The 25,921-nt window shown below is 36.5% G+C and overlaps 2 protein-coding genes across 2 annotated transcripts; one reads left to right on the plus strand and one right to left on the minus strand.

Annotated features, from left to right (window-relative positions):
* Nucleotides 1–797: 797 nt before the first annotated feature.
* On the minus strand, nt 798–1,873 carry LOC111792788. Its single transcript, XM_023674374.1, has 2 exons — nt 1,388–1,873; nt 798–931 (listed from the first exon to the last, which is right to left on the minus strand). The coding sequence occupies exons 1-2, from the start codon at nt 1,770–1,772 to the stop codon at nt 927–929; spliced, it is 390 nt and encodes a 129-aa protein (XP_023530142.1). The 5' UTR covers nt 1,773–1,873; the 3' UTR covers nt 798–926.
* A 661-nt stretch (nt 1,874–2,534) lies between these two features.
* LOC111792736 (exosome complex exonuclease RRP44 homolog A-like) lies at nt 2,535–13,273 on the plus strand. Its single transcript, XM_023674305.1, has 25 exons — nt 2,535–2,685; nt 2,956–3,048; nt 3,133–3,270; nt 3,350–3,507; nt 4,019–4,074; nt 4,337–4,459; nt 4,617–4,747; nt 4,850–5,090; nt 5,486–5,642; nt 5,982–6,222; nt 6,506–6,662; nt 6,796–6,864; nt 9,031–9,156; nt 9,259–9,311; nt 9,732–9,838; nt 10,191–10,245; nt 10,320–10,419; nt 10,588–10,699; nt 11,345–11,465; nt 11,619–11,678; nt 11,759–11,864; nt 11,944–12,039; nt 12,214–12,295; nt 12,405–12,470; nt 12,913–13,273. The coding sequence occupies exons 2-25, from the start codon at nt 2,995–2,997 to the stop codon at nt 13,112–13,114; spliced, it is 2,811 nt and encodes a 936-aa protein (XP_023530073.1). The 5' UTR covers nt 2,535–2,685; nt 2,956–2,994; the 3' UTR covers nt 13,115–13,273.
* The last annotated feature ends 12,648 nt before the right edge of the window (nt 13,274–25,921 follow it).

The raw sequence follows: 25,921 nt of genomic DNA on the forward strand, positions 1-25,921 counted from the left end.
CTTTCAAACTCATTTATTTTTGTACATTTTTTTTCGTATCCATTGTTAAAATAAATCTCTTATCATGTAGTGTAGTTGTTGTCGCAATCGTGGTATTTGCACGTGTGAATGATTGCATCGATGGAACTTTTGATCGGTAAAGATTTTTTATTGAAGTGTGGTGCATATTCTTGTAAAGTCTTTTTCGGCCCATACTTGATCAAGTATATTTAAAACTTCCATTGGTCTTTTTTCTCTTTGGAACAAAGTAGGGATGTCCCCGGGGTGGGACGAGAATGGGAAGCCTTCTCCACCTCATCATCGTGTCGCAAAATTCTCTATTTATTTTTTGAAGGATCAGGTTCTACATGGAAAATAATCTCCATTTTTTAGTATTCTTTTTTTAAAAAATTGTTTCAAATGCTTTCTTTTTTAATGGGTAACTTCCATATTCCATATATATTTTATTGAAAAGGTAAAATATCCTAATAAATCAAATAATATTTTGTAAGATATTTAACATCGACAAGTTAAACATACATCTCTATATCAGAGTCACAAACGTCGATTCACCTTTTTATCTTTCTAAATCATTCTTTATTGAACCTATCAATGTCGAAGAGGATTCACTACATCAAACTACATTAGACGCTTTATGGATATGACTTTTTGTTTCTCTCGTATCTTCCACCATCTTAGACTTAATTTTTCTATGATCTTTAACAAGTTATTCCCCAACTCGAACCTTCAATAAAAAGAGCTTGATCCAACCTTTTCAACCAGATATTGGTCTATTCTAATCATTCTTTTCTTCATCTCCACTATCTTTAAGCACCCTAGTTAAGTAGGAAGCTAATGACGTATAACTTCTCGCATTCTTTACATGTCACAATCCTCATTAAAATCGTCTCCGCCTTGATTCCAATGTTGCTTCCTCATATTCTTGTTCATCCTTCGAGTATGATATGCAAATCTTTCAATATCTTTTTCCTTCTCCCACAAACGACAATAACATTTGTTACCCAAATTCAAACAGAGTAACACACATGATCTTCACGAGACAACAACGGTAAAAGATAAACCAAATAAAGAGGCCCCACATAATTCAATATATATATGTATATATATGTATAATAGTTTACATTTCCATTCTCATTATTTGTTGTTAGTAAAAAATAAATAATTATTATCCTCTCTCTATGTTCATTTATCCAATTGAGATATTTAAAAAATAGAAAAAAGAAAAATAAGGGATAAATTAATTAAATTGAACGATCTAAATTGCATAAAAAATAAAAACAAAAAATAAAAAGGCAAAAAGATTCATTCATCCACCGGATGGAATATTAAAAAAAAAAGTGAACCCCAAAAGAAAACTTTACTCTTCCAATTAAATCTCACGACTCACCGCCACTGCCGGGAGGCACCGACTGCAAATTCTCGCGTTCCCTGTCGCCATCGCCATCGCCACCTTCCTTGATGTTCGGCGGCCCACCAAGCGGCTCCGCCACCGGAATAGCTTCGATTGGTGGAGGGGGGCGGAGATGCGGGGGAGGGTCTAGAGACCCATCGAGGCAGGAAGCACATTTCTTCTCGACCCAATCTTCGACGTCGTAGTGGGCGTTGTAGCCAAAAACGGGACGGCCAAAGCAGACGCGGCCGATCATGCCGGCAATGAAGCCGAGGATGGAAATCACGGCAAGGACGGCGATGACGGGGCCGACGGAGCCCTGGGCAGGGTGGATAGCGGCGGCAGAGGGCGGGGGTTGGAGCTGGTCGAGGGGAACGGACATGGGAGGGAGTTAAAGTGAAGCGGCGGGTGAGGGAGGAGGGGGGGAGGAAGGAGGAGCGGAAGGTTTTTGGATTTATTTAAAAACAGACAAATGGTTCAGTGATGTCGGAAGGAAGTGGACGACAACTGAAACACTACACCTCCCCTGGCTTTATGTTAACTAATTTTGTCTCAATTTTTTTTTTTTTTTAATTTAATTAACCCGATTAAAAATATTTGACATTTATATATTGGTTCGAAGATTTTAAATATTAATGTAATATGGATGGTAAAAGTGTGATCATTTATTGAGTATTTCTTAAAATATTTAAGACACGAGTTATTTCTATTTCAGGTAAAGACAAGACATTCTTGTACGGCTGACCAAAACATCACAATGATAGATGATAGGTATAGGATAGATGCATTTATTTTCATATGATATTTTTAATTTAAATATTTATTTATTTTTATTTAGTTCTTCATTGCGTTATTTAAAGATGTTTTAAAACACGTAAGTCGACGATAGTGTTTTAAATTGAAATTTATGATGTAGGAAGTTTAAATAAAGGTCACAAATTTTAAAATTTTTAATTTAATATATATATATATAATATGATAGAACCACAAAATTTTAAATTTTATATTTAATAACTACATTTAAAATTTTTAATCTCGACTTTTTCTTTTGATTTTCCAGTGTTTGACCTTTCATAGTCGAAAAGATCGTTGACTTTCTTTTGATTTTAACGGTTTTTTTGGAGGGAAGCATTTTGTCCAATCGGATTTTCTATTAGGGCATCGAGTCGAATTACCCAATTGTAATCCCAAACAAAAACAAAAATTCCCCAAAACCCTTCTAACGATTCGATTAAACCCCACTTTCTTCCATTCCAAGCACAGGATCAAAGCTTCTCGAATGATTCTTATTTCAGGTACTTCGTCTTCAAGTTCTCGTTTCCATTGTTATCGATTTTTTATTCTCCAGCTTATCCTATTGGTTTTAAGGTATTGGGTTTGTTGTTGGGAAGCATTGCGTGCTGCTTTGCCAATTTCAATTGTTTTTCGTACTTTTTCTGTGGCGATTATCTGTGGTTTTAGTAATTCGCCATTTTTTTAGTTTGTTTTTGCTTTTGGGTAATTGCCATACTTCAGAAGTTTGTTCCATTTAAGAATCTCTCTCAAATTATTGACTGTTCTTGCAGCTTTTAGTGGAATAATAGTTGAAGCTGCTGTTAGAAGAGATGTTGCATAACAAATCGTTTGTTAAAAAGACGAAGTCTGGGAAGGTGACGAAGGTCGGTAAATTACTAATCTTGGGTCTCGTTACTTCATAATTTTTATCTTACCATGTTTTTATGGATTTCTGTTTTCCATGACAGCAAGTGAGAGAACACTATCTTCGAGATGATATTTACTGTGGGACTTCAATTTGCAAAAGATGTGATTCTTCTGTTGCTCGCTTGAGTGCTTCTACATCCCCAATTCTAGTTCTTGACACCAATGTCGTTCTTACTCAGGTTATTTTTGGTGCAGTTTCTGTTGTTAACATTTTGCTTTCGACGTGTAGCGTTTGTATGAAATAAAGCATTTTTGCAGATTGATTTGCTAGAGAATCCTGCTATTGATGATGTGGTTATGCTATCAGTTGTGCTGGAAGAAGTTAAGAACAAGAACTTGTCTGTTTACAATAGAGTTAGAGCTCTCTGCTTTAATCCTTTGAGGAGATTCTTTGTCTTCTCCAACGAGCACCACAAGTATGTTTTTAGTTACCCTTTCATTAATATTGCCTTTGGCTCTCGTCTGTGATTGATATTGTACCGTCTAAATTTGAAACATTTATTGGATATTTTTCTTCTGTACATTAGGGTAAGTTCACACTTGGGTTGGAGATTCCATACCTATTTACTAATACCAATCTCTAAACAAAAGCTATGAAGCCAATTAAGCAGTTGATCAATTGTGCCTTTGGTTTGAACTTCTACGTAAATTAAGCTAGTGATTTTATGCACCTTCGGTAAAACTTGAATGAAAAACCTACGTACAACTTACGGGAGCTTTCTAGAGCTGAGGCTGTTATTGTAATGGTTGATTGAACCGTGATTTAGGGTATTTGATAGAAAATGAAGCTTCAACTTTGATATTCTCAGTTTCCCTACAACCTTTTTGTAATTTTTTATGGCATGGAGTTTAAAATCTCTATGAAACAACATGCACTTTCAGGGCCCCTAGAATTTTGAGCTTCCTTTGATGACATGGTTTTGGCAGGGATACATATGTTAAGGAGATGAGTGGAGAAAGTAAAAATAATCGAAATGATAGAGGTATTCTTCTGAAATTACAAGATTCGATGCTCTAATGTTTGCACACTGTAGCTGGACTACATATATTTTCATCCATCCTCTCTGCCTCACTTATGCAATATTTATATCTGATGCGCATTCACATTTGTACGTTCTTACTCACATTCTAACAAGTTTTGCAGTAACTGCCAATCGTTGTATATCTGTTTTAATAATCTTTTTATAAGCTAGTTACTGTGGGAATGCTTTCTTGTTGATTAATATCTACAACATTGTGATTTAGCAATTCGAGTGGCTACTCAGTGGTATCAGAATCATCTTGGTGGTGCTGCTCGGGTTCTACTCATAACAAATGACAGAGAGAATAGGATGAAGGCCATTGAAGAGGGAATTTATGCAGAGTCAAGTATGTTAGAAGTCTATTAAGTTTTTGGCATTGCTTCAGTATCACTTGGTGTCCACTGTATTGAATGCTTGAATGCTTATGCTTCCTTTTTTTTTTTTTTTTCCTTTTTTAGTGTAATATAATTAGCTAACTTGGTTAGTTTGCGTTTTCTTTACAGTTGAATCATATGTTAGATCTTTGGGTCAAACTCATTTACTTGACCTGTTAGTGCATAGCGCAAACGAAGATACAATTATGGAGGAAGTTGAAGATTTGAGGCCATCCAAGAGAAAGGTTCTTTACACCGAGGTATTACAATGAATTATGCTTGACTTCATTAATTTCTGGTTAGATACCACTGTCTTAAAAAGTCTTGGGTTTATACTGTATCCTCCTTTCCTTTCTTTTCAGCATAAACCCATGTCAGAAATTACTTCTGGCTTGCATCGTGGTATATATCATCAAGGAAGGCTCCGTGTCAATCAATTCAATCCGTTTGAAGCATATGTTGGAAGTGAGAGTATTGGTGATGAAATAATAATTTATGGACGTACCAACATGAACCGGGCTTTTGATGGTGATGTTGTGGCGGTTGAACTTCTATCTCGAGATCAGTGGCATGAAGAGAAGTCTCTGACTTTAGCAGATGAAGGTGCTTTAATTTTTATCCTTATGAACATTTTTTAAATGAGAACTGTGATGTATGTGTGATCTGTAGTCATATTCTCACAAGTTATAAGAAGTTCAATGACATGGTAGTTTAAATGAAAATGATAGAAAGGATGCCAAATGGCCTCTGAGGAAGTGACTAATGATTTTGCCTTCGTGTTTCTAACACAAGTTTCTATTTGAATTGGTGGTGGTCGGGGCCAAAGGATTAGGTTGGGAGTCAGATTCTAATGAGATAACATTTTGAATTAGATTCTGAATGAAGATGGTAGATAGGGTAGCAATTACTTCCTGAGAAGGAACTTCTCTTTCTATCTCTCTCTCTCACACACACACTGTCCAGTTATTGATGCATATTTTCTGATTGTATTATTGCAGAAGATGATGAGGAAGAAGATGTTCATCTTGTTCCTGGTAGCGCAGATGATGCCCCAAGAACTGCATTTGTACTTCAGACCTCTGATGGAGATTCTACTTCTAGTTCACCACGTCCAGCTGGACGTGTCATTGGTATTATAAAGCGTAACTGGCACTCGTAAGTTATCTTCGTACTTCGGTAGATTCTCCTGTTTCATAAGGTGATGTGTGATGTCCACATTTGTATATATTTTTTGTTCATCATCATCTATATTTAGATACATTCTAGATGCATTTGTACATGTAGGTATATTTGTGTATATCAGACCATGTGCAAGATGATACTAACTTTTGTAGATAATATAGTCTGTGATTTCCCACCTAGCTTTATTATTGGTTTGTTGCATTCTTAAATCTAATGTTTTCTTAACATTCCGGTTTATTTACTTATCCAAGATCGTTGCACAGACTTCGTCTTGCAGTGGAACTGTTTGTCTTATATTGAATTATAATGCAGTTATTGTGGTTCTTTGGATCCAATGCCTATGCCTGCTGGAAGTGGCGGCGTTGCCTATGCTCTATTTGTTTCAAAAGATCGCCGGGTTCCAAAAATTAGAATCCAAACTCGCCAGCTTGAGAATCTTTTGGACAAGAGAATTATCGTAGCAGTTGATTCTTGGGACCATCTATCTAGATATCCTTCTGGCCATTATGTGCGATCTATAGGAGAAATAGGAGATCGAGATACTGAAAGTGAGGTATGCACACTTGTTATATCAACAAGAAATATTTCTGCCTCTTAATAGGCTATTTACAAAACATAAGAGTTGTAACATTTAACACATGAAATGATAAAATGATTGGCAACTGTTGTCTTGTACAATTCAGATTTCTAACTATTTATAAGAAAGTGAAAATTAAACCACAAGCAATACTCCTTAGTTACTAGTCAGTCTAAAATACGTGGGGGTGGGGAGGTGGAAGATCTTGTAGTGCCTTTTCTCATTCATTGAAATATTTGGACCCTTTTGAATACTTCAGGTGGTCTTAATTGAAAATGATATAAACAACAGGCCGTTTTCTTCACAAGTTATGGCATGCTTGCCACCATTACCATGGTCAGTGTCTCCTGCTGATGTAGCAAACCCCATTCGACAGGATTTGCGGCACCTGAATGTTTTTAGTGTCGACCCTCCAGGTAGGTGGACAATTTTCTTACTCTATTGCCCCTGCTTTTTCCATTTCTTTTATGTATTATTATTCCTCGATGGTGTAGTCATGTCACTTCTGTCGAACAATAATTGGAGCCAATGATCTTTTGGTTTGTCCAGGTTGCAAAGATATCGATGATGCACTTCACTGTACAGCTCTTCCAAATGGAAATTTTGAAGTTGGAGTCCGTATCCTCAAATCTTTTGATGTTCTGTATGCAGTAAATGTTTATGTTACCCCCAGAATCTTAAAGATGGATTTCTAAAACACTTTTATATTTTCAAAAGATTTAAAATATTAATTGTATCCTATGGATCATGTCATTTACTTACCCCTTTTATAGAGAAGAATTAAATACTTTTTATTTTGATTCTTGAAATAGATTATTCCCAAGTATTAGGATTGAGATCCTATTGGAAAAAATCATATCAGGTTACAATTTAAATAGTTTGGTGAGTCATCCTTCAAAATAAGATTGAAAGAAGAGATGAATTTTTACAAGATGGATTTCAGAGCTGGGTTGCAGGAGCTTTGATGTCTTAGTCTCTCAAGTAAATCCTTGGAAGATGCAATATTTAGGAATGTCAATTTGAGATGCATTGAAAACTACTCCCTCACGACTGATGTTGATTCCTAGCTGTGGCCTTTCAGAGCCCCTTAGGTTCTATCTCATTTAGCTCTCTCCTCCAAATCCTTAGTGTCCACAAAGAAGCCCTCAATCTTGCATCATTTGTTTTGTTGGTATATTAGCCTTAATGTGAAAGAAGCTCAATGCATTAGGTATGCATGTCTAGATTGAAATGTAAGATCTCACTTCATGTTAATGAGCTTCAATCAATTCTCTTTTTTCTTTCGTTCTTTTTGTTTGTTAAACCTGCATCTGCGAAATATTATATGGTTTTGAACTATGGTGCGATTGTTTCGTTGATTCCTTCCTCTCATTTTCGATGTGTAAGTAACTCTTCATCAAGTAATTTACAGTATTGAGGAATAATGGTTGTTCATTTGGTGCTTCTTTTCGTAAAGGATTTGAACTCCTTTTAAATTTTATCCTTGAAACTAGTATTAGTCTCTACCTGTCATTTTTCCTTTGCATATCCCTGCAGTTATTAAGTGAGTAAGAGTATTGAGAAAGCAATGAGAAATTTCTTGTGAAAGGTGTAGATGAATGGGGTAGAATCTTATTTGGTCAGGTGGGAGTGGTCTCAGAAGCCTTTGGAGAGTCTTAGGCGTTGGCTATTGTTACTATGAATTAGGTCCTTGCCAAAAAAAAAAAAAAAACTATGTAAGGAACCTAATGCTTTGTGGCACATCAACGTTAATAGGTATGGTTTGTACCTTTTTGAGTGTGTTTCAAGTTGTGGGTCTAAGAGCACTAGTAAAAACCACTAGATTGTTATTTCTTCCAGATTCCTTTTTTTTTTCTTTTTTTTTTTTTTCCTCTCAATTTGTTAAGTGTTCCATTGTTGGAGACTAAAAATCTAGTTTCGGGAGGATTGTTGGGAGGGAGATAAACTCTTATATTTCTATACCTTATTTTGGATAAGAGGTTGCACTTGATGGCCTCTATCATGCCTTCCTCTAATTCTACCTCTTCGTTTTCTTTGGGTTTATGTGTTGTCATTTTACAGTGAGAGAGAGAGAATGGAAGTGGCGACCCTTCTTTCTCTCTTAAGAGACTAGCTTGTGTGCTATGGAGGAGGGATAGTCAGATTCGGAGCCCCAAGTCCATGGGGGCTTTTCTTGTATCTCATTTTTCTATAGCTTGCAGAATCTCTCTCCCCTTTGGAGCCTCTATATCCTCGTCTCCTTGGAACGTTAAGATTGTTAAGGATAAATCAAACATTCACAAAGATCCTCAAAAAGGTCTAGTTCTTTACTTGACAGATTTTGCATGCAAGATTTTTGTTGGGTCTACAATGGTACATTCTTTGTACGCGGTAGACAAGGGATCTTGACCATATCTTGTGAGGTTGTCAGTTTGCTTAGTCCTTATAGAACCATTGTTTGAGCTTGTTCGGCTTATAACAAAGATTGTTGCTTTATGATAGAGGAGGTATTTTAAACCCTTTATTCGGGATAGGGGGCTGAGTTTTCTGGCAAGCTTTTTACTTTGCTGTCTTGTGTCTTATTTGGCTGAAGAGAAATAGTAGGTTTTTTAGAGGGATTAGAGAGATACTGGGAGGAGGTTTTAGAGGTTGTTAGATTCAATGCTTCTTTGTGGTATCTGTTACTCCGGCTTTTTGTAATCATCATCTTGGTCTTATGTTTTTGGTTGGAAACATTTTGTAAGCATCAATAGCTCAATAAAAGTTCAATTTCTAGAAATTGTATCTTTAACGACATTCAATTAGATATTGCTGATGTAACAAACTTTGTACACACTGGCACTGCATTGGATGACGAGGCTGCACAAAGGGGTACATCAGTTTATCTTGTTGAACGGAGAATGGACATGCTTCCAAAACCATTAACAGAAGGTCCACATTTACTATTATGTTGCATTACTTTGCACGAGGAACTATGATAGGTTTTATTCTTCTCCACTTTAGCTCAATGTGATGAAAAATCTAAATCTACAGATATATGTTCTCTTCGAGCCGATGTGGAAAGACTGGCATTTTCAGTAATTTGGGTATGTGATGCCTTCATTCTTTTTGTTGTTAAATATCCCTATCTATTCTGTCCTTTTGTTTCTTGTAAAATTTAGATAAGAGTTTTGTTCTTCAGTTGAAAAAGAAGACATATTCATGCTTTTCTTTCTTGATATTCACTTCCAGAAATCCTACGTTGGCTCTTTATTGCATCGAACATCGAACATTCTCTTTTATGAGACCGTCTACTTCTGTAATTTTTACTTCGATTATTTGTTTGAAACTTTGAATTCTCTGTGGTGTTATAATCAAATTAGGTTATCTTAGAAGCTGTGCTTATGTAGGAATTTTTGTACATTGGTGAATATGCTTAGACTTTAATATCGCCCCCCCCCCCCCCCCCCCCCCCNCCCCCCCCCAACTTGTGCATTTATTTTCAATCACTTGCCTCTGATGTTCAGGAAATGACACCTGAAGCAGATATTATTTCTACTAGCTACACAAAAAGCATCATTAAATCATGTGCTGCATTATCATATGTTGAAGCTCAAGCGAGGATGGATGACAGGTAATTTCATGTCAGTTGCAACTATTGAAGTATCTTGGAGTTTGTAATAATGCCTTCTTCAACTTTTGTGGTGATCGCCCAGCGTTTTGACGTAGTTGATTGTTGATGTCTCCTATTAGACCTTACTGTCTTTTAGTTGTTTTGTTTAAGCCATTTTATTGATTTTATAAGCAATGGATGTCTTTAAGTTCGCTGCTTCTGATCACGCAGTACCTCTTCATTGTATCTTGCAGCCTTTCTGAATAATCTACAGCCTTTTCTTTGTTATATGCATACTATCACCGTGTTTACTTATGTTCAGAACTTTTTTGGGGTTCATTTAGACCTGAAGATATTTAATATTTACTTGCAGTCGATTGATGGATCCAATAACTAGAGATTTGAGAAATATGAATGCCTTGGCAAAGGTAAGCATGCTTTATTTACATTTGTTCTTTAAATAATCACAATGTCTCAAGCTGACTCGTGGGTCAACCTGCAGAAAATGAGGTTGAGACGAATTGAGAGAGGTGCTTTGACTCTTGCTTCAGCTGAAGTCAAATTTCAAATTGACACTGAGACACATGACCCTCTTGATATTGGTATGTTTGGATGTCAGATTTCATTCATAGTTAGTATTTGAATGCTTGAGAAACCGGATTCTATTTACATATTAGTTGTGTGTATTAATGTCCTAAGATTTCCCCTTTTCTTTCAAGAAGAATTCTCAAACCTTTTCATTGTCGTTGTAAAATGATTTATTCTTCCAGGTATGTATGAAATTCGAGAAGCTAACCAAATGGTAGAGGAGTTTATGCTTGCTGCTAATGTTTCGGTAGCAGAAAAAATTCTTAAGCATTTTCCGCTGTGTTCATTATTACGGTAAAGAGCTATCATAAGCATTTGCTTCTTGTTATGTCTGCCACTGCATTATATTCATGTCATGTGTGTCTCTTCCTCCCTTACCTTTACCTTTTTATTTTTGAGGAGGGTGGGAACTTTTGGTTGTGGAATGGTGTAATGGTTGGAGCGGAGTTTTGTGCAATAAAGATTTCAGTTGTGTACTTCACACACATTTTTACAGTTAGCATATTTAAAGCAAAGCCTAATCTGGCTAGCTTGTTTGCTTGACACCTGTTGAAGAGTTTGTTCATTTCTTCTCCAATCAATGTGGGATCTCACAATCCACCCCCCTTCGGAGCCCAGCATCCTTGCTGGCATACCTCCCGGTATCCACCCCCTTCGGGGCTCAGCGTCCTCGCTAGCACACCACCCGATGTTTGGCTCTAATACCATTTGTAACCGTCCAAACCCACTGCTAGCAAATATTGTTCTCTTTGAGTTTTCTATTTCAAGTTTCTCCTTATGTTTTTAAAACGTGTCTGCTAGGGAAATGTTTCCACACCCTTATAAAGAATGTTTCGTTCTCCTCCCCAACCGATGTGGGATCTCACATATCCAACTTTGTGGACAATGGTTGAGTGGTGAGATTGTTATAATAAACTATTACTTTCTTTTTATTTGCAGGCGCCATCCTACACCAACTAAAGAGATGCTTGAACCTTTGATTCGCACAGCTGTTGCTGTTGGTCTTGACTTGGATATCTCATCATCCAAAGCTCTGGCTGATTCACTTGATCGTGCTTTGGTATATCATATTGCACTGATTAGGACATAATTTCAAATTTGTCTTCGTTTTGTTGCTTGCCTAGTGGCTTCGTTAAAGTTACTCTAGCTCCTTGATATTAACATTTGCTAGTCTGTTCTTTGTTTAACTGGAACAAAATTCATATTTTATCAGGGAGATGATCCGTACTTCAATAAGCTGATCAGAATACTAGCTACTAGATGTATGACACAGGTAATTTCCCTTAAATATTGCATTTTGATTAATTTAATTGCTTATGGACATTTCTGAAAGATGTTTTTGTACAAGTGAAGGCTGTTTACTTCTATAGCGGAGACCTCAGTCCTCCAGAATATCAACATTATGGGCTTGCAGCACCTCTGTATACCCATTTCACCTCTCCTATTCGACGATACACAGGTTCGGGCTTGTGTTGTGTTCTCTGTTTGGTGACATTATCTTATTGTTTTGGGTCTTCATCCTTTTTTTTCTATTGCAGATGTCATCGTGCACAGATTGCTCGCTGCATCTTTGGGGATATACAAACTTCCAACCCTGTTCCATGACAGACTAAAACTCACCACAATCGCTGATAGTATGAAACACTCTCTTTTCCGTAATCTTCACATAATTATGCTTAACTGCAAATTGATCTTGATGAACCGGATCAGGCATTAACTCTTAATTGGAAGAAAACTATTCCGATTCTGATATTATAGTTTAATCTCTCTGTATCGTATGGATGCTCACTGCTGTAAATTGTTTCCAGACTTAAATTATCGACATAGAAACGCCCAGATGGCTGGCCGATCTTCAGTAGAGCTTCATACTTTAATTTACTTCAAAAAACGGTATGTCAGCTTAGCATGTTCATTACTCATGTGCATGACACAAACATTTTCACGTCCGCTTGTTTTTTTCTCGTCTAATCTAAAGCAATTTCATCTCTTGCTGATGTAGGCCTACGGACACGGAGGCCAGAATAGTGAAGATAAGATCAAACGGTTTTATAGTATTTGTTCCCAAGTATGTTTCCTAAGCCTATGGTTTTATAGTATTTCTACCTTTCACTTTGATTAATATGACTTGCATTGAATTTCTCAAAATCAAATAAGACAATAAAGGACTTTGGGTAGGATTTAATATCTTAAGAGTAAATGTAGTAGGATCCGATGTTTGTCTCGTGAGAATAGTTGACATGCATGCAAGTTAGCCAGGTCGTTTACGGACAAAAAACTTAGCTTGCCCTTTTTGTCTGCGTGTGTGTTGGGGGTTGTGAATTTGGATGCGTTTGAGTTTTCGAGTTCAAACAAGGGTCCACAAAATCGTAGGTTAGATGGTTACATGTAGAGGTCAGTTGATCCAGACACTCGCAGATACAAAATTAAATAGTTCACCTACTCAATAGAACACGTTTTTGTGTCGAACCTCCCAATAATGACATTTTTTTTTTGCTTTGGTTTCTCAGATTTGGTATCGAGGGACCAATATACTTGTCAGCAAGAGGTGAGAAGCAAAATGGAGAATGGTTGGTGGATGAGCAAGACCAGAAGATCAAAAGGTTGGATGGTAGCATAACATACAACGTTCTACAGGCAGTGAGAATTCACATGGAGGTTGTGGAGCCCCAACCAAATCGACCAAAGCTTCAGCTTAAACTTATTACTTAATGTCTCCAAAACCACTTGTGTAAAAGGTAGAGTTCTTCTGTTTTTTTAAAGCTTGCGAGTTTACAGTGTTCATGTTGTGAGAGTAGAGAGCTGCAGCGCCGTTAAAACAGATATTACCACTAATTTTTTGAAGTCAGATGTGTAATTTGTTATGACTCCTCACAAAATTCATGTGTCTAGTTGGTTGATTAGGAGTAAGTGTCGCACAATCGTTTTGCAAAATCTCGAGAAAATATCATTGTGGTAGATAGTATTAGAGCCAAGTCAGCTACAAAAATTCAAATCGATAAGCTTGCTTGCAATGAAACAGTTGAACAAGTCTCATGTCTCATGTTGATTAGTTGGTTGATATTGGAAAGTCACTGCTCTACTTGCAAGTAGTTCCTAATGACCTTCGGTTCTTGGAGTCTTACATTAATGAGATCACTGCCAAGATTGATACGATTGATACGGTAGCAGACCGTCTGGATAGGATGCTCATCTAGGAATTGATCTTGAGGGCTGAAACCATAGAGGAAAATGCCACACGAGTTGGTGGCTTCGAGAGTGGAGATAACTCAATAGTCTCTATTGCCTAAATGGTAGAGGAGCAAGTCGACTACTTAGATAACTCCCAAAAAACAATCGTTTAGATGGTCACATAATCATTTGAAGATGTCAAAGTTGGCTTGACATAGTCAGGGTGTTAAAATATCATCATTAACCCAATAAGGTCAAACCTAATAATTGTATGAGTCCATTGTATATTTAGTTTAGGAGTTCATTGTATATTTAGTTTAGGAAAATGATCTAGGTATTTTAGGAATAAAGATATCTAAATATTTTAGGACAATAATTTAGATATTTTAGGTATTTTAGGAATAAATATATCTAAATATTTTAAGAGAATGATTAAGATATTTTAGGAAAAAGGTTAGGAATAGATTGTCTATCATCCGGCAGACTCCACACTACCTAAGTTTACATCCAACAAATACAAAGCATTACCATTCTACAAAGTGTCTTGATTGGTGTTAATAAAGAGTGGGAGTGTTTCTCATAGAGAGTTGCATTCAATAATCTGGTATTAGAGTGAGGTTAGTGTAGGTTGTCTGATCTTTTGGAATTCTTAGTATGCTATGTGGTTGTAGCTCTGTCTGATCTTCCATATCAGAAACGATTTCTTGAGATTTTTGGTGAGTGAGTTTCTTTGTGTCGTGAGTAGTCCATGACTCTGCAAACTTTGTGTCAAAAGAGTTTGTTTGGTATTACTGAGGTATAGCCAACACGACGGGTGATTTTCAAATCGTTGGAGGAGCAAGAAACTCAACAACAACTACTACAACACGTGGGCAACATGCATGATGTCCTATTTACAAGGACAGGACCTTTGGAAGGTCGTTGGCGGGAGTGAAATTACGCCGCCAGAGGAAGATTCTAATGCACCTTGTGCAAATGGATAATCAAAGCAGACAAAGCAATGTTTGCCTTGAAGATCATAGTTGGAGAAGAGATGTTAGAGCATATTTGAGATAACAAGACACCGAAAGAAGCATGGGACACGTTTGTGATGTTGTGATCAAAGAAGAATGATATGAGGCTACAACTTATGGAGAACGAGTTATTGTCAATTTCACAATGTGACATGACGATTGCTCAGTACTTTCACAAGGTCAAGTCGATTTACCGAGAGATTACTGAACTAGACCCAAAGTCCGCAATTGGAGAATCTCGAATGAAGAGAAACGTTATTAACGGATTACGACTAGAATATAGAAGCTTCGTTACTACTGTACAAGGATGACCTGCTCAACCATCAGTTCTAGAGTTTGAAAATTTGTTAGTCAACATGGCTAAACAAATGGGAGGAATCACATTAAAGGATGAAGAAGAAACACTCTACACAAATGAGAATAGGAGCAACAATAAGTTGTCTACCAAATGTGGATACGAAAGTGGTGACAAAGGAAGAAGCCACCAAGGAACTGCACAACTAGGAGAGCTCAAAAAAACGATAACAAGAGTGTCAAGTGAAGAGATTTGATGCTATTTTCTACAGTTGCACGAAGAAGGGTCACAGGGATTGTTGGTCCAAGAAAAAATCTGTCAAAAGCAATGTGGCATTCTCCAACATAGAGATTGAGGAGGAGTGGGATGCAAAGGCAATGTGTGTCATAGAAGAAGACGAGCTAGCGCTCATGGCAATGATGAGAGAAAATATTGATTACGAGGATGACTGAATCATTGATTCAGGATGCTCAAATCACATGATTGACTATCATAGTGGTGCAATGGAAGAGGAGTGGCCCTCAGAGAAGGAAGTAGAACCAGGCTTGGAAAACACTGAAGAAATTCTTCCACAGAAGACGGTGGAGCAAATTGTACACATTTGCTTACATGCTAATGTGCCTGGGGATTTGAGTGTTACTGATGTTGATGAGCAAGAAGTGACTCAACCAAGCGAACCTGGTGAAAACAAAATGGCACCTCAACTTAGAGAATCAGAAATAATCCAAAAGTCAAATACAAAGTATGCCGACGCAATTATTGTAGAAGATGAAGTTGAAGAGCCAGAGACGTCTGTAGAAGCATCACACAATATGGCTTTGCAACAGGCAATGGAGAAAGATTTTATAGCTTTCAAATCAAACTTGGGAACTAGTGTCAGCACGGAAATGTCAAATCCACCTTTTGCAAGTGGATTTACAAAATAAAGTGTACCTTAGATGGATCAATTGAGAGATATGAAGCTCATTCCGTAGTCCCAAGAATCTCTCAACAATATGGACTAGAATATGATGAAACTTTTAGTCTAGTCGCAAAGATCATTGTTATGCAGTTTCCTCCCGCACTTGTGGTAAATAAAGATTCAATTGAGAGATATGTAGCTCATTTTGTAGTCCCAAGAATCTCTCAACAATATGGACTAGAATATGATGAAACTTTTAGTCTAGTCGCGAAGATCATTGTTATGTTATGCAGTTTCCTCCCGCACTTGTGGTAAATAAAGATTAGAAATTTTGACAGATGGATATGAAGAATGTATTATTGCATGGAGAGTTGGACCAAGAGATCTACATGAACCAATCAAATGGATTTGAAAATGAAGTTGGATTCATTAGTCAATATATGCAAAGTCCGAAAAATCTTCATTTAGATTCGTCTCAACGAACCATGAGATATGTCAAAGGTACAATCAATTACGATTAGTTGTACAAAAGAAGCAAAGAATGCAAGCTAGCTAGATACTGTGATGTTGACTATGCAGGACATCATGATACCCGAAGATCAAGCACCAGATATGTGGTCAAGCTCAGTTCAATAACAACTTCTTGGTGTAGTAAAAGACAATCAACCGTATCATTGTCAACTAGAGAAGCAGAGTACAGAGCAGCAGTTGGAGCAGGTCAAGAAAGTACATGGCTGAAACTCTTGATGGAAGATTGACACAAAAAAAAATTGGCTATCCAATACCACTCTATTGCGATAACCAATTTGCAATTCGCCTAACAAAAAATTCGATATTTCATGTAAAACAAATCATGTGGAGATGCACTACCATTCCATTAGAGAGAAAGTTTTAAATGAAGAAATCGAGATGCAGCCGATCACAGAAGACCAAAAAAAAAAAAAAAATTACGGGGGCAAAGAGGACCATCATGGAGTTGGGAGCTTGGAGCCGACATACTAACTTATTAATCGTCAAGATGGACAATTTTTATGTTGTGTTGAGATGAAGTTTCTCCTTTAACACAGGGTCATTCTTGTAGTTTAAACTAGAAGTTTGATTGACTTAGCTCTTACTAAAATGCAACCGGTGCTAGAAAGGTATCGTGATGCTTGCTAGATACTTTGTCGAAGACCTTACCTCCACGCAGAGGTATAGACCACGAGATTAAACTGTTATTGAAGGCGGGACTGTCTGTCAAGAACACATATCACATGACCCCACTAGAACTAACTAAACTATGAAATAACTTAATGAGTTACTGATTACTGGGTTTATCAAGCCGACAAAAGCTCCATACAAAGCTCTCATGTTATTCCAAAAGAAAAATAATGGGAGTCTTGACCTATGCATTGACATCGTGCCCTGCACAAAATTTCCATTATGCATTGTCCATCATGCGAGACAATGCGAGATGACATCAAAGAAAATTTAACTCAACGACACAGTTGTCATTATGCAGTTAACTAGAGAGGAAAAAATCGAAAGTTTTGGGTGGAGAATGACTTACTTCTTGCTAAAAGCAACAAAGTGTATGTTTCTCGTTCTTGAGCGAACTTAATAAGACTTCTACTTAAAGAATGTCACGACACCCTATGAGTTTGGCCACAATGGATGACACCGAACCTACGCCCTACTCAAGTTGGGGCATTACTTACCAAATCTTTGAGATGACATTAGGCAATTCACGAAAACTTGTCTTATTTGTCTAGCAAAGTAGAAAGAACAAAGATTGCATGGTTGTTGGAGCCTCTTTCAGTCCCATCACGATCATGGAAAAATATATATCTCAACTTCATCAATCACCTCCCCAAAGTTGGAGAAATCAAGTAAATTATCGTGATGGTTAGTTTACAAAGTATGCCACTTTCATTATGGCTCTCAAGTCATGTTCTACTTTGATGACAACCCAACTACTTTTTCAGGAATGTTGTCAAGCTATGGGTTGTGCACAGGATCGATATACAAGATTTACTGGAACCTTCTAGATATAATTGTTTAAGTTGTTGAGATTAAATTTAAATATTTCTTCAATCTATCACTCCGAAAGGGTTGGAGAAACTAAAATATTCAACAGGATACTTGAAGGGTTTTTGCATCATTCGAACGGCCAACAAAGTTCCTGGACTAGAAAAATGTCATTATAATGTGCGATAGATAACCACTAATGTCTCATGTCATTGGCTACCCATATGTTGAAAAGAGCCTATAGGCCTACAACTTCACCAAAGGGTGTAGACAAACTTTCTAAAGTAGTATGCACTTACTTAGAAAAAGCATACCACAGGTAAAGAAATGAGCATATTTAAAACGCAAGTCACTAGAATCCTAAGCTAGCAACCAATTTCTGATCAAGTTGCGGCCAAAACATTTTCGATTCTAAGGTAACATGGAATAATGTCTGGTGCAAAAATATGAGGTCGTAGTCAAAGTCATTGAGAAGATCGGCAAGACCTAATATAGGTTCAATTACCTTCATGAACGAAAATTCATCTTGTTATCAATGTGATTAATTTGAAACCATATCATCATGATGAGAAAGACAATAAGCGTAATAAAGTGACACGGTTTTCGATACAATGAAGAATACTACTGAGAAGAGGAAGTTGAGATCATGGTCGAACAAACGTGTCAAGCTAGCAACTCGTGGCAAAATGTCCAAGAGTTTCGGGTAAAGTGGAATGCATGTCTTTGACTCCATGCTTTCATGAATATACATTGTCCGTGCCAACGACGACACGAGTTTGAGTCAGTTGACTTATTTGTTGGTGTGAGTAAGTGTCACAATTGATTTGTGAAGTCCAAATAAAGTGTGATTCACCATCTACGAGTCGACTTTGTCCCCCTTAGCTTGCACCCACCCTCTCACTCCTTGCTTGTCTCTATGGCACCATGCCTTTGTTTTTGGTTGATTGTCCTCCCACATTATTCATTCTCTCTCGCACTTCACATTCACGATTGTCTCTACCTAAGATCGTGTTAGCCTTCCACATTCTTACCCTTGAATTTGTTTGCATCATCGCCTTTAGCATTACTCATAATTTTATAATGCAACATGTATTTTTATGGAACGAAATGCTACATTATGACCGATAGATCTACATCATTTGACATTTGAAAAGACAAATTGTAAATTATTAGAAAACGTCCAAATTTTCAAATGTACATTCTCATTGTAGCAGACTCATAAACTAATCCCTAAAAGCCATCAATTTAAAGTAACCGACAATCTTATACCACGATAGAACGAGAAAGAAATCGCCACCATTTGGAACCCTATAATTTTTTTATTTATTACATTGAATTAAACCATTAAGACCATAAGGAACTCTTAAACTGGTAGAATTAAAATAGCATTCATTCTAAATCTAGCTAGAATTAATCAAATTATATAACACTAATAGATATATTTAATCATATTATAAAAATGCGCAAGATAGCGGAGCAGGATAGCATGTTGGGCAAGTGAGACAGGATCACGAGACTTCCAATCATCATCATTCGACACGTTTAATCCGACCCAGCTCTGTCTCTTTGATGTCCCCAAAAGTCATTCTTCCAAATTACAAAAATACCCTTTTGTCTCATACAATTGTCTTACTACATGTATATTTTAAGTCTCTCCATTATTTATATGGACCCATTTTAGGAGCTGCCTTAATTATAATTTTAAACTAATAAATATAATTTTTTAATTTTTACGAGGAAATGAAACGAAACGAATTATTAGAATATCTACACTTTTAAAGAAGTCCATACACGCATGAGAATTGATATAATTATAAGTTTAAAAGATTTCAATTTAATTTTACTGATATTATAAGAATTATATAACATATAGTTCATCATATTATAATCTAGCTTTTTAATGTACGTGTTATATTTTCTTCGAATTAAGAATATGATATTTTTAGACATAATGGAAAGATGAAGCAGCACATAAAGAAAATATTTTTAAAAATAAACCTAATGTTTAGTCAAATTAAAAGAGAAGGGGTGGATATGGGTGGAATCTAGGTTGGATTGCACTTGATTTCTTGTGATAATTTTTAATTTAGGGTTTGGAAAGTTTGCATGAAAATTTATTATCCCAATTTGGTCATTTGTTCCATTATTAGGGTTTTTTATTCCTCAAATTTCAAGGTTTATTATTATTATTGGATGCACATGTCTTTCATTTTATGAGGGATCTTCTTTTTTTTAATAATTATTATTTGCCTTGATTCAAGGGGAGTATTATTATTTATAGCTCAATCTTGGTTTAAACTTGCATTTTGGTTTCCATTTTATGTGCATCACTTTCCTATTTACCTACTTATGGTTCCACATACGCCACTTTCATATTTTACTAGGCATGTATTCTAAATCGCACTAGATATGCATTACGTTCATGCATAAATAAAACTTATAGAATGAAAGAAAAGTATTTTAACATTTCATCTTTGTAACTATACAAAAGAAATTAATGAGGTCTCATCCTATAAAGCATCAGCTCATTACCATGATGCATCATAGAAGGCTTTTCATGCATAACATTATTATCATAACATACATGACGCAGATATAGTCATTCTCGTCCTAAAATATTCATAATTTACTATTTTTAAATAATTACATGTGTTAGGTTACGGAGTATGCCGTTATTTATAGTTTAGTCAACCGTTATATATAGTAAAGCTACTATATATAGTAAATGACATAAAGTAAATTGTCATAAATAGTAAAGAGTTATGTATAGTAAAAAAGCTAAATCCGGTAAAGCTATATATGTACATCGTTATATATATAGTATATGTTATATATGATAAAGCTATATATATATATCTACTCAGGAAGAACTTTGAAAATGTATTTCTGTATTCTCTCTTATTGTACATACGTGGAGTCATCAATAGAAAACCTTTAGCTAATATTCTCTTTACATTTTCTCTATCTTATTCTTTGTGTTCATCTAGATCGAGTGTATGCGTTGTTGTGCAATCCTAACAACTGGTATAAGAGCTAGGCGAAATTCACCACGATCTGTGAAGATAGAAAGTTCAAAGATTGAAATTGAGAAGTTCGATGGATCTGATTTCGGTTTCTGGAAGATGCAGATTGAAAATTATCTGTACCAGTAAGATCTTCACGAATCCCTGTTGAGGTGAAGCCGGATACCATGACCACAGAACAGTGGAAGCTCAAGGATCGACAAGCATTAGGGTTGATGTTATCCAGAAACATGGCGTCCAACATCATCAAGGAGAAGACAACGTCAGATCTGATGAAGGTGCTGTCGAATATGTACGAAAAATCGTCGATTATGAACAAGGTGTATTGGATGCGAAGATTTTTCAATCTACAAATGTCTAAAGATGGATCTGTTGTTGATCATATTAATGAATTGAATATGATTGTAAGTCAATTGAGTTTAGTGGAAATTAATTTCGAAGATGAAATTAAAGCATTGATTTTGATGTCATTTTTACCCGAGTTGTGGGATACTGTTGTTGCTGCAACCAGCAGTTCCTGAGGATTTGATGAACTGAAGTTTGATAAAGTTCGAGATGTAGTTCTTAGCGAAAGTATTCGCAAACGAGAAATTAAAAATTCATCTAGTAGTACTCTCAATGTTGACCAATGGGGAAGAAGTAAACCGAAAGACCCAAACAAAGACGGTCAAAATCAAAGAATCGAGAAAAATCTCTTCAAATAGAGCAAACGTAACGTGTTGGAATTGTGGAGAAAAATGTCACTTTCGGATAAATTGTACAAGACCAAAGAGGAAGCAGAATCACAAATCTGAAGATGATGATGATTCTATAAATTCAACAGAAGACATTGAGGATGCTCTAATCCTCAGCGTGGACAGTTTGATTGAATCCTGGATTTTGGATTCAGGTGCATCTTTTCATTCGTCTCCAAATAAAAAGTTGTTCCGAAATTTCAAGTCTGGAAATTTCGAGAAGATGTATCTTGTCGACAACAAAGATTTTGAGATTCAAGGAAAAGGGGATGTCTGCATAAAAACTCCGGCAGGAAATCAGTGGACATTAAAGGATGTCAAATATATTCCTGGTCTCACGAAGAACCTGATCTCTATTGGTCAGTTGGACAACACAGGTTATGCAACAGAGTTAGGGAAGAGTTCGTGGAAGATTATGAAGGGTTTTATGGTGGTAGCACGTGACATAAAATTTGAAACTTTATACATCACTGTAGGGTGTATGAACATGGTTGTTGTTGCTGAGAGTGCTTCAAATTCAAGTCTATGACACAATAGACTTGGACATATGAGCGTGAAATGAATGAAGATGCTGGTTGCGAAAGTTGTTTTAGAAGGTCTGAAATCTGTTAATGTGGGTCGTTGTGAGAACTGCGTTATGAGCAAACAAAAACGAATTAGTTTCACAAGGACTGTCAGTGATTGAAGGAAGTGTGGTTGGAAATGATCCATACAAATGTGGAGCAAGGTTCCAAAACCACGAAGCAAGTGGGAGTTGAGCTTGAGTTGTAGGGAAACTCACCTAGTGATGTTGTAGCAGATACTTATGAAACTCCTAAGACTACTGTTCAGAAACCAGATGTGAAGCAAAGTTCCAAGACAACAAAGCAAGTGGGAGTTGAGGTTGAGTTGCGAACAAAATCACCTAGTGATGTTATAGTAGATACTCAAGAAACTCCTGAGACTGTTGCAGAGGAACCAGCGATAGAGCAAGTGACACCTGAACTGGTGTTGAGAAGATCATCCAGAACTATCAGAATACCAGATATGTATGTACCTTCATTACACTATTTGTTGCTAATGAAAGGGAACTAGAGATCTTTGATGAGGCTCTACAGTCGGAGGATACAACCAAGTGGGAGAAAGCAATAGATGATGGGATGTCTAGGCTTCAAAAATGTGTTGTACTGAGGTTGAGTACGTTGCAATAGCTGAAGCTGGAAACGAGACGATATGGATGACTGACTATCTGGAAGAATTGGGTAAGAAGCAGCATGAAAAGATTCTTTATAGAGATATTCAGAGTGTCATACAATGGGTGAGGAACCCGGTCTATCATTTAAAGATAAAACAAGGAAGGCGATACCATTTCACTTGCAAGTTAATGGAAGATGGTGATGTGTTTTGAGAAGATAGAGGGTGCAAAGAATCCAGCAAACGTGTTGACAAAATGTGTTGATGTTGGAATATTGAGGTAGTGCAAAGCCTCAATTAGTATGGTGCAGTGAAGATGCTCATGGTCGTTTGAGAATGAAATTCTTGGTTGACTAGATCAGTCTCCAAGTGGGAGAATTGTTAAGTTATGGAGCCTGCTGCTTATTTATAGCTTGGTCAACGGTTATATCCGTAAAACTATATTTGGTACAGCTATATCCGGTAAAGCTATATATGATAAATAACTATATATAGTAGATGGTTAAATCTGGTAAAGCTATATATAGTAAACTGAACTATATATATATATCCCGTCCGGTAGAGCTTTGAAATGTACTTTATATTCTCTGTAATTCTCTCTTACTGTATATACGTGAAGTCATCAATAGAAAAATCCTTTTAGTCAGAGTTCTCCTTGCACTTTTCTCTATCCTGTTCTTTGTGTTCATCTAGATCGAGTGTGTGCGTTGTTGTGCGATCCTAACATGGAGCCTGTTGGTTATTTATAGTTTAGTCAACCGTTATACCTAGTAAAACTATATATGGTAAATAATATATAAAGTAAATTGTCATAAATAGTAAATAGCTTTGTAGAGTAAAAAGCTATATCCGGTAAAGCGATATATGGTAGATAGTTATATATGGTAGATGGTTATATTGGTAGAGTTATATATAATAAACTGAACTATATATATATATATATATATATACTCTGGCAGAACTTTGAAAATGTACTTTCTGTATTCTCTGTATTCTCTCTTACTGTACATACGTGGAGTCATCAATACAAAACCTTTAGCCAATATTCTCCTTGCATTTTCTCTATCTTGTTCTTTGTGTTCATCTAAATCGAATGTGTGCGTTGTTGTGCAATCCTAACAACATGAACATCCCAGTAACGATAAAAGCTCCACCTAACCCTAGGCATTCAATAGAGTAAAGTCACTTATCTCACTATTCCTAATAACAAAATCTTAAATTTAATGTCAAAGTCTTGACATTTTTACAACATCTATGCATATAACTAAACATTGCTTAGAAAAATTATTCAAATCGATATCTACTCCAAAATAGGTATCTCCACCCAATCGAACGGTCCAAACCCCATTGAAAATTGCAAAAGTATACTAAAATTGAAGTCAGTCTAACATTGTTGAATAGTGAAGTTGTTGAACACAAACAAAAGTACTGTGGATCTACCCTCCAATTGTAAAACGTCGACGCTGGCGAGCCTGAAATCATCGTAGTGTTGCCAAGAGTTGAAGATAGTGGTTGTTCATGCAAAGTGATGGTGGCAAAGAGTTAGGTGTCGATCAAAACCAGTGGCATCGTCATTTCAACTTTGGTTGAAGCATGGAGGTGCATGAGAGTTAGGGAGAGATATTGGAGAAACATGTTGAAATTTATGTACTAAAACCTCGAAATTAATTATTTAATTTGAAATTAATTATTTAATTTTTAATAATAATTTTGATTATTTTATTTATAATTTAATATTATCCATAGTATGAAAATTCTAAAATTATTAATGTAATTTTGAATAATATGTGATCGACGTACAAAAGGATCATGTTCAAGTAATGACTTAAATGGTCTATGGCATATGGATAAGGATAGGTGTCTTATCCTAGTACCACTAAGGATAGTGCCCAACTTGTAATTGTTATAAATAATTTGATTCAAATCTGTTACGACCCGAAATTTTCTACTTAATTTAAGGTCGCTACTGTATACATACCATAAACATTGAATGCGGAAGACTTCATTTAAATTCCATAAAACATAATCTTTAACTTAAAAACACAGCCATGGACTTACGTGTTTCGAAAACATCTTTAAAACGACACAACAAAAGACCCGAAATAAAATAAATAAGCGTTTAAGTTTAAAACATCCTATTCTATCCTAAGTCTAAGAAAATAAATACCACTATCCTATGCATGTGCCATGATCTCGAGTTGCGATGTCGTCGTCAGCCGTACAGGAATGCCTTGCCTTAACCTGAAAAATGTAGTAGCACATGGCTTGAGTATTTAAAGAAATACTCAGTAAGTGACCCCACTATTGGGGTTAAATGCAACAATCACATGCAATAAAATGATGGGACCTTCCTTTCGTTTCGTTTCATTTCGTTTCGTTTCGTTTCGTTTCGTTTCGTTTCGTTTTCCCTACGGTGTAATCCTAACAGGTAATCGTGGACGTGTACCATATACTCTACACGCAGCCCATACGTGCGAGTATGGGCTCACCAGCTAGTTCGCACACCGCTGGGCCACTGTCCCTAGCCGGTGGGCATGCTTTGGGGGCCCACCGGGACCCGTTAAAACTAAAACCGTCACGGCAGCGCTATGCAGGGCATAACGATCGTTGTCCTGCCATTTGGATGTACGCGTCCGTACCCTCGTGATGGGATAGGGGTATCCCCCCAAATGCATGATCACACAATATGCATGAGGTCCCACTAGTCCTACAGTCATCATTTAATGAACATAACCCCGTGTCACGTTTTCATGCTTACATGTCATTCTCATTCTCATTTCGTTACATATCATACATATTCCTAGCGGGGTTATGTATCATGCAATTTACCGTATTTCATGTCATACAATTCATTCAGTTACATTCCAATACTCATACAACAAGCCATAATCGTACAAGGGTCACACATCGTCACATGCATTCATATCACATCAACTAAGCAGCATAAATAACATACATTCACGTTCACATGATTTCGTACTTAAGCACAATAATCTAGCATACAATGTATCATATCATAACCAAGTCATAACGTAAACACTTCATAGTCATATCGTTCTCTAACTTACCATAGCCTTAACGTTCTTATACCTATCACAGACATATCATTACGTGACGTACCTTAGTCATATCGTCACAAGAACGTACCCTAACGCTATCGTTCTATCAATCTATCACAAACCTATCCCTTTCTACCCATAAC

The sequence above is a fragment of the Cucurbita pepo genome, chromosome LG04, assembly GCF_002806865.2.
Source record: "Cucurbita pepo subsp. pepo cultivar mu-cu-16 chromosome LG04, ASM280686v2, whole genome shotgun sequence".
NCBI classification, from domain to species: domain Eukaryota; kingdom Viridiplantae; phylum Streptophyta; class Magnoliopsida; order Cucurbitales; family Cucurbitaceae; genus Cucurbita; species Cucurbita pepo.

Coding starts and splice junctions, on each gene's coding strand:
- LOC111792788 (XM_023674374.1), bottom strand. CDS start 1,772: ATGTCCGTTCCCCTCGACCAGCTCCAACCCCCGCCCTCTGCCGCCGCT.
- LOC111792736 (XM_023674305.1), top strand. CDS start 2,995: ATGTTGCATAACAAATCGTTTGTTAAAAAGACGAAGTCTGGGAAGGTG. Junction 10,420..10,587: donor ACATGACCCTCTTGATATTG/GTATGTTTGGAT, acceptor TTATTCTTCCAG/GTATGTATGAAATTCGAGAA. Junction 12,040..12,213: donor ACTCACCACAATCGCTGATA/GTATGAAACACT, acceptor AATTGTTTCCAG/ACTTAAATTATCGACATAGA.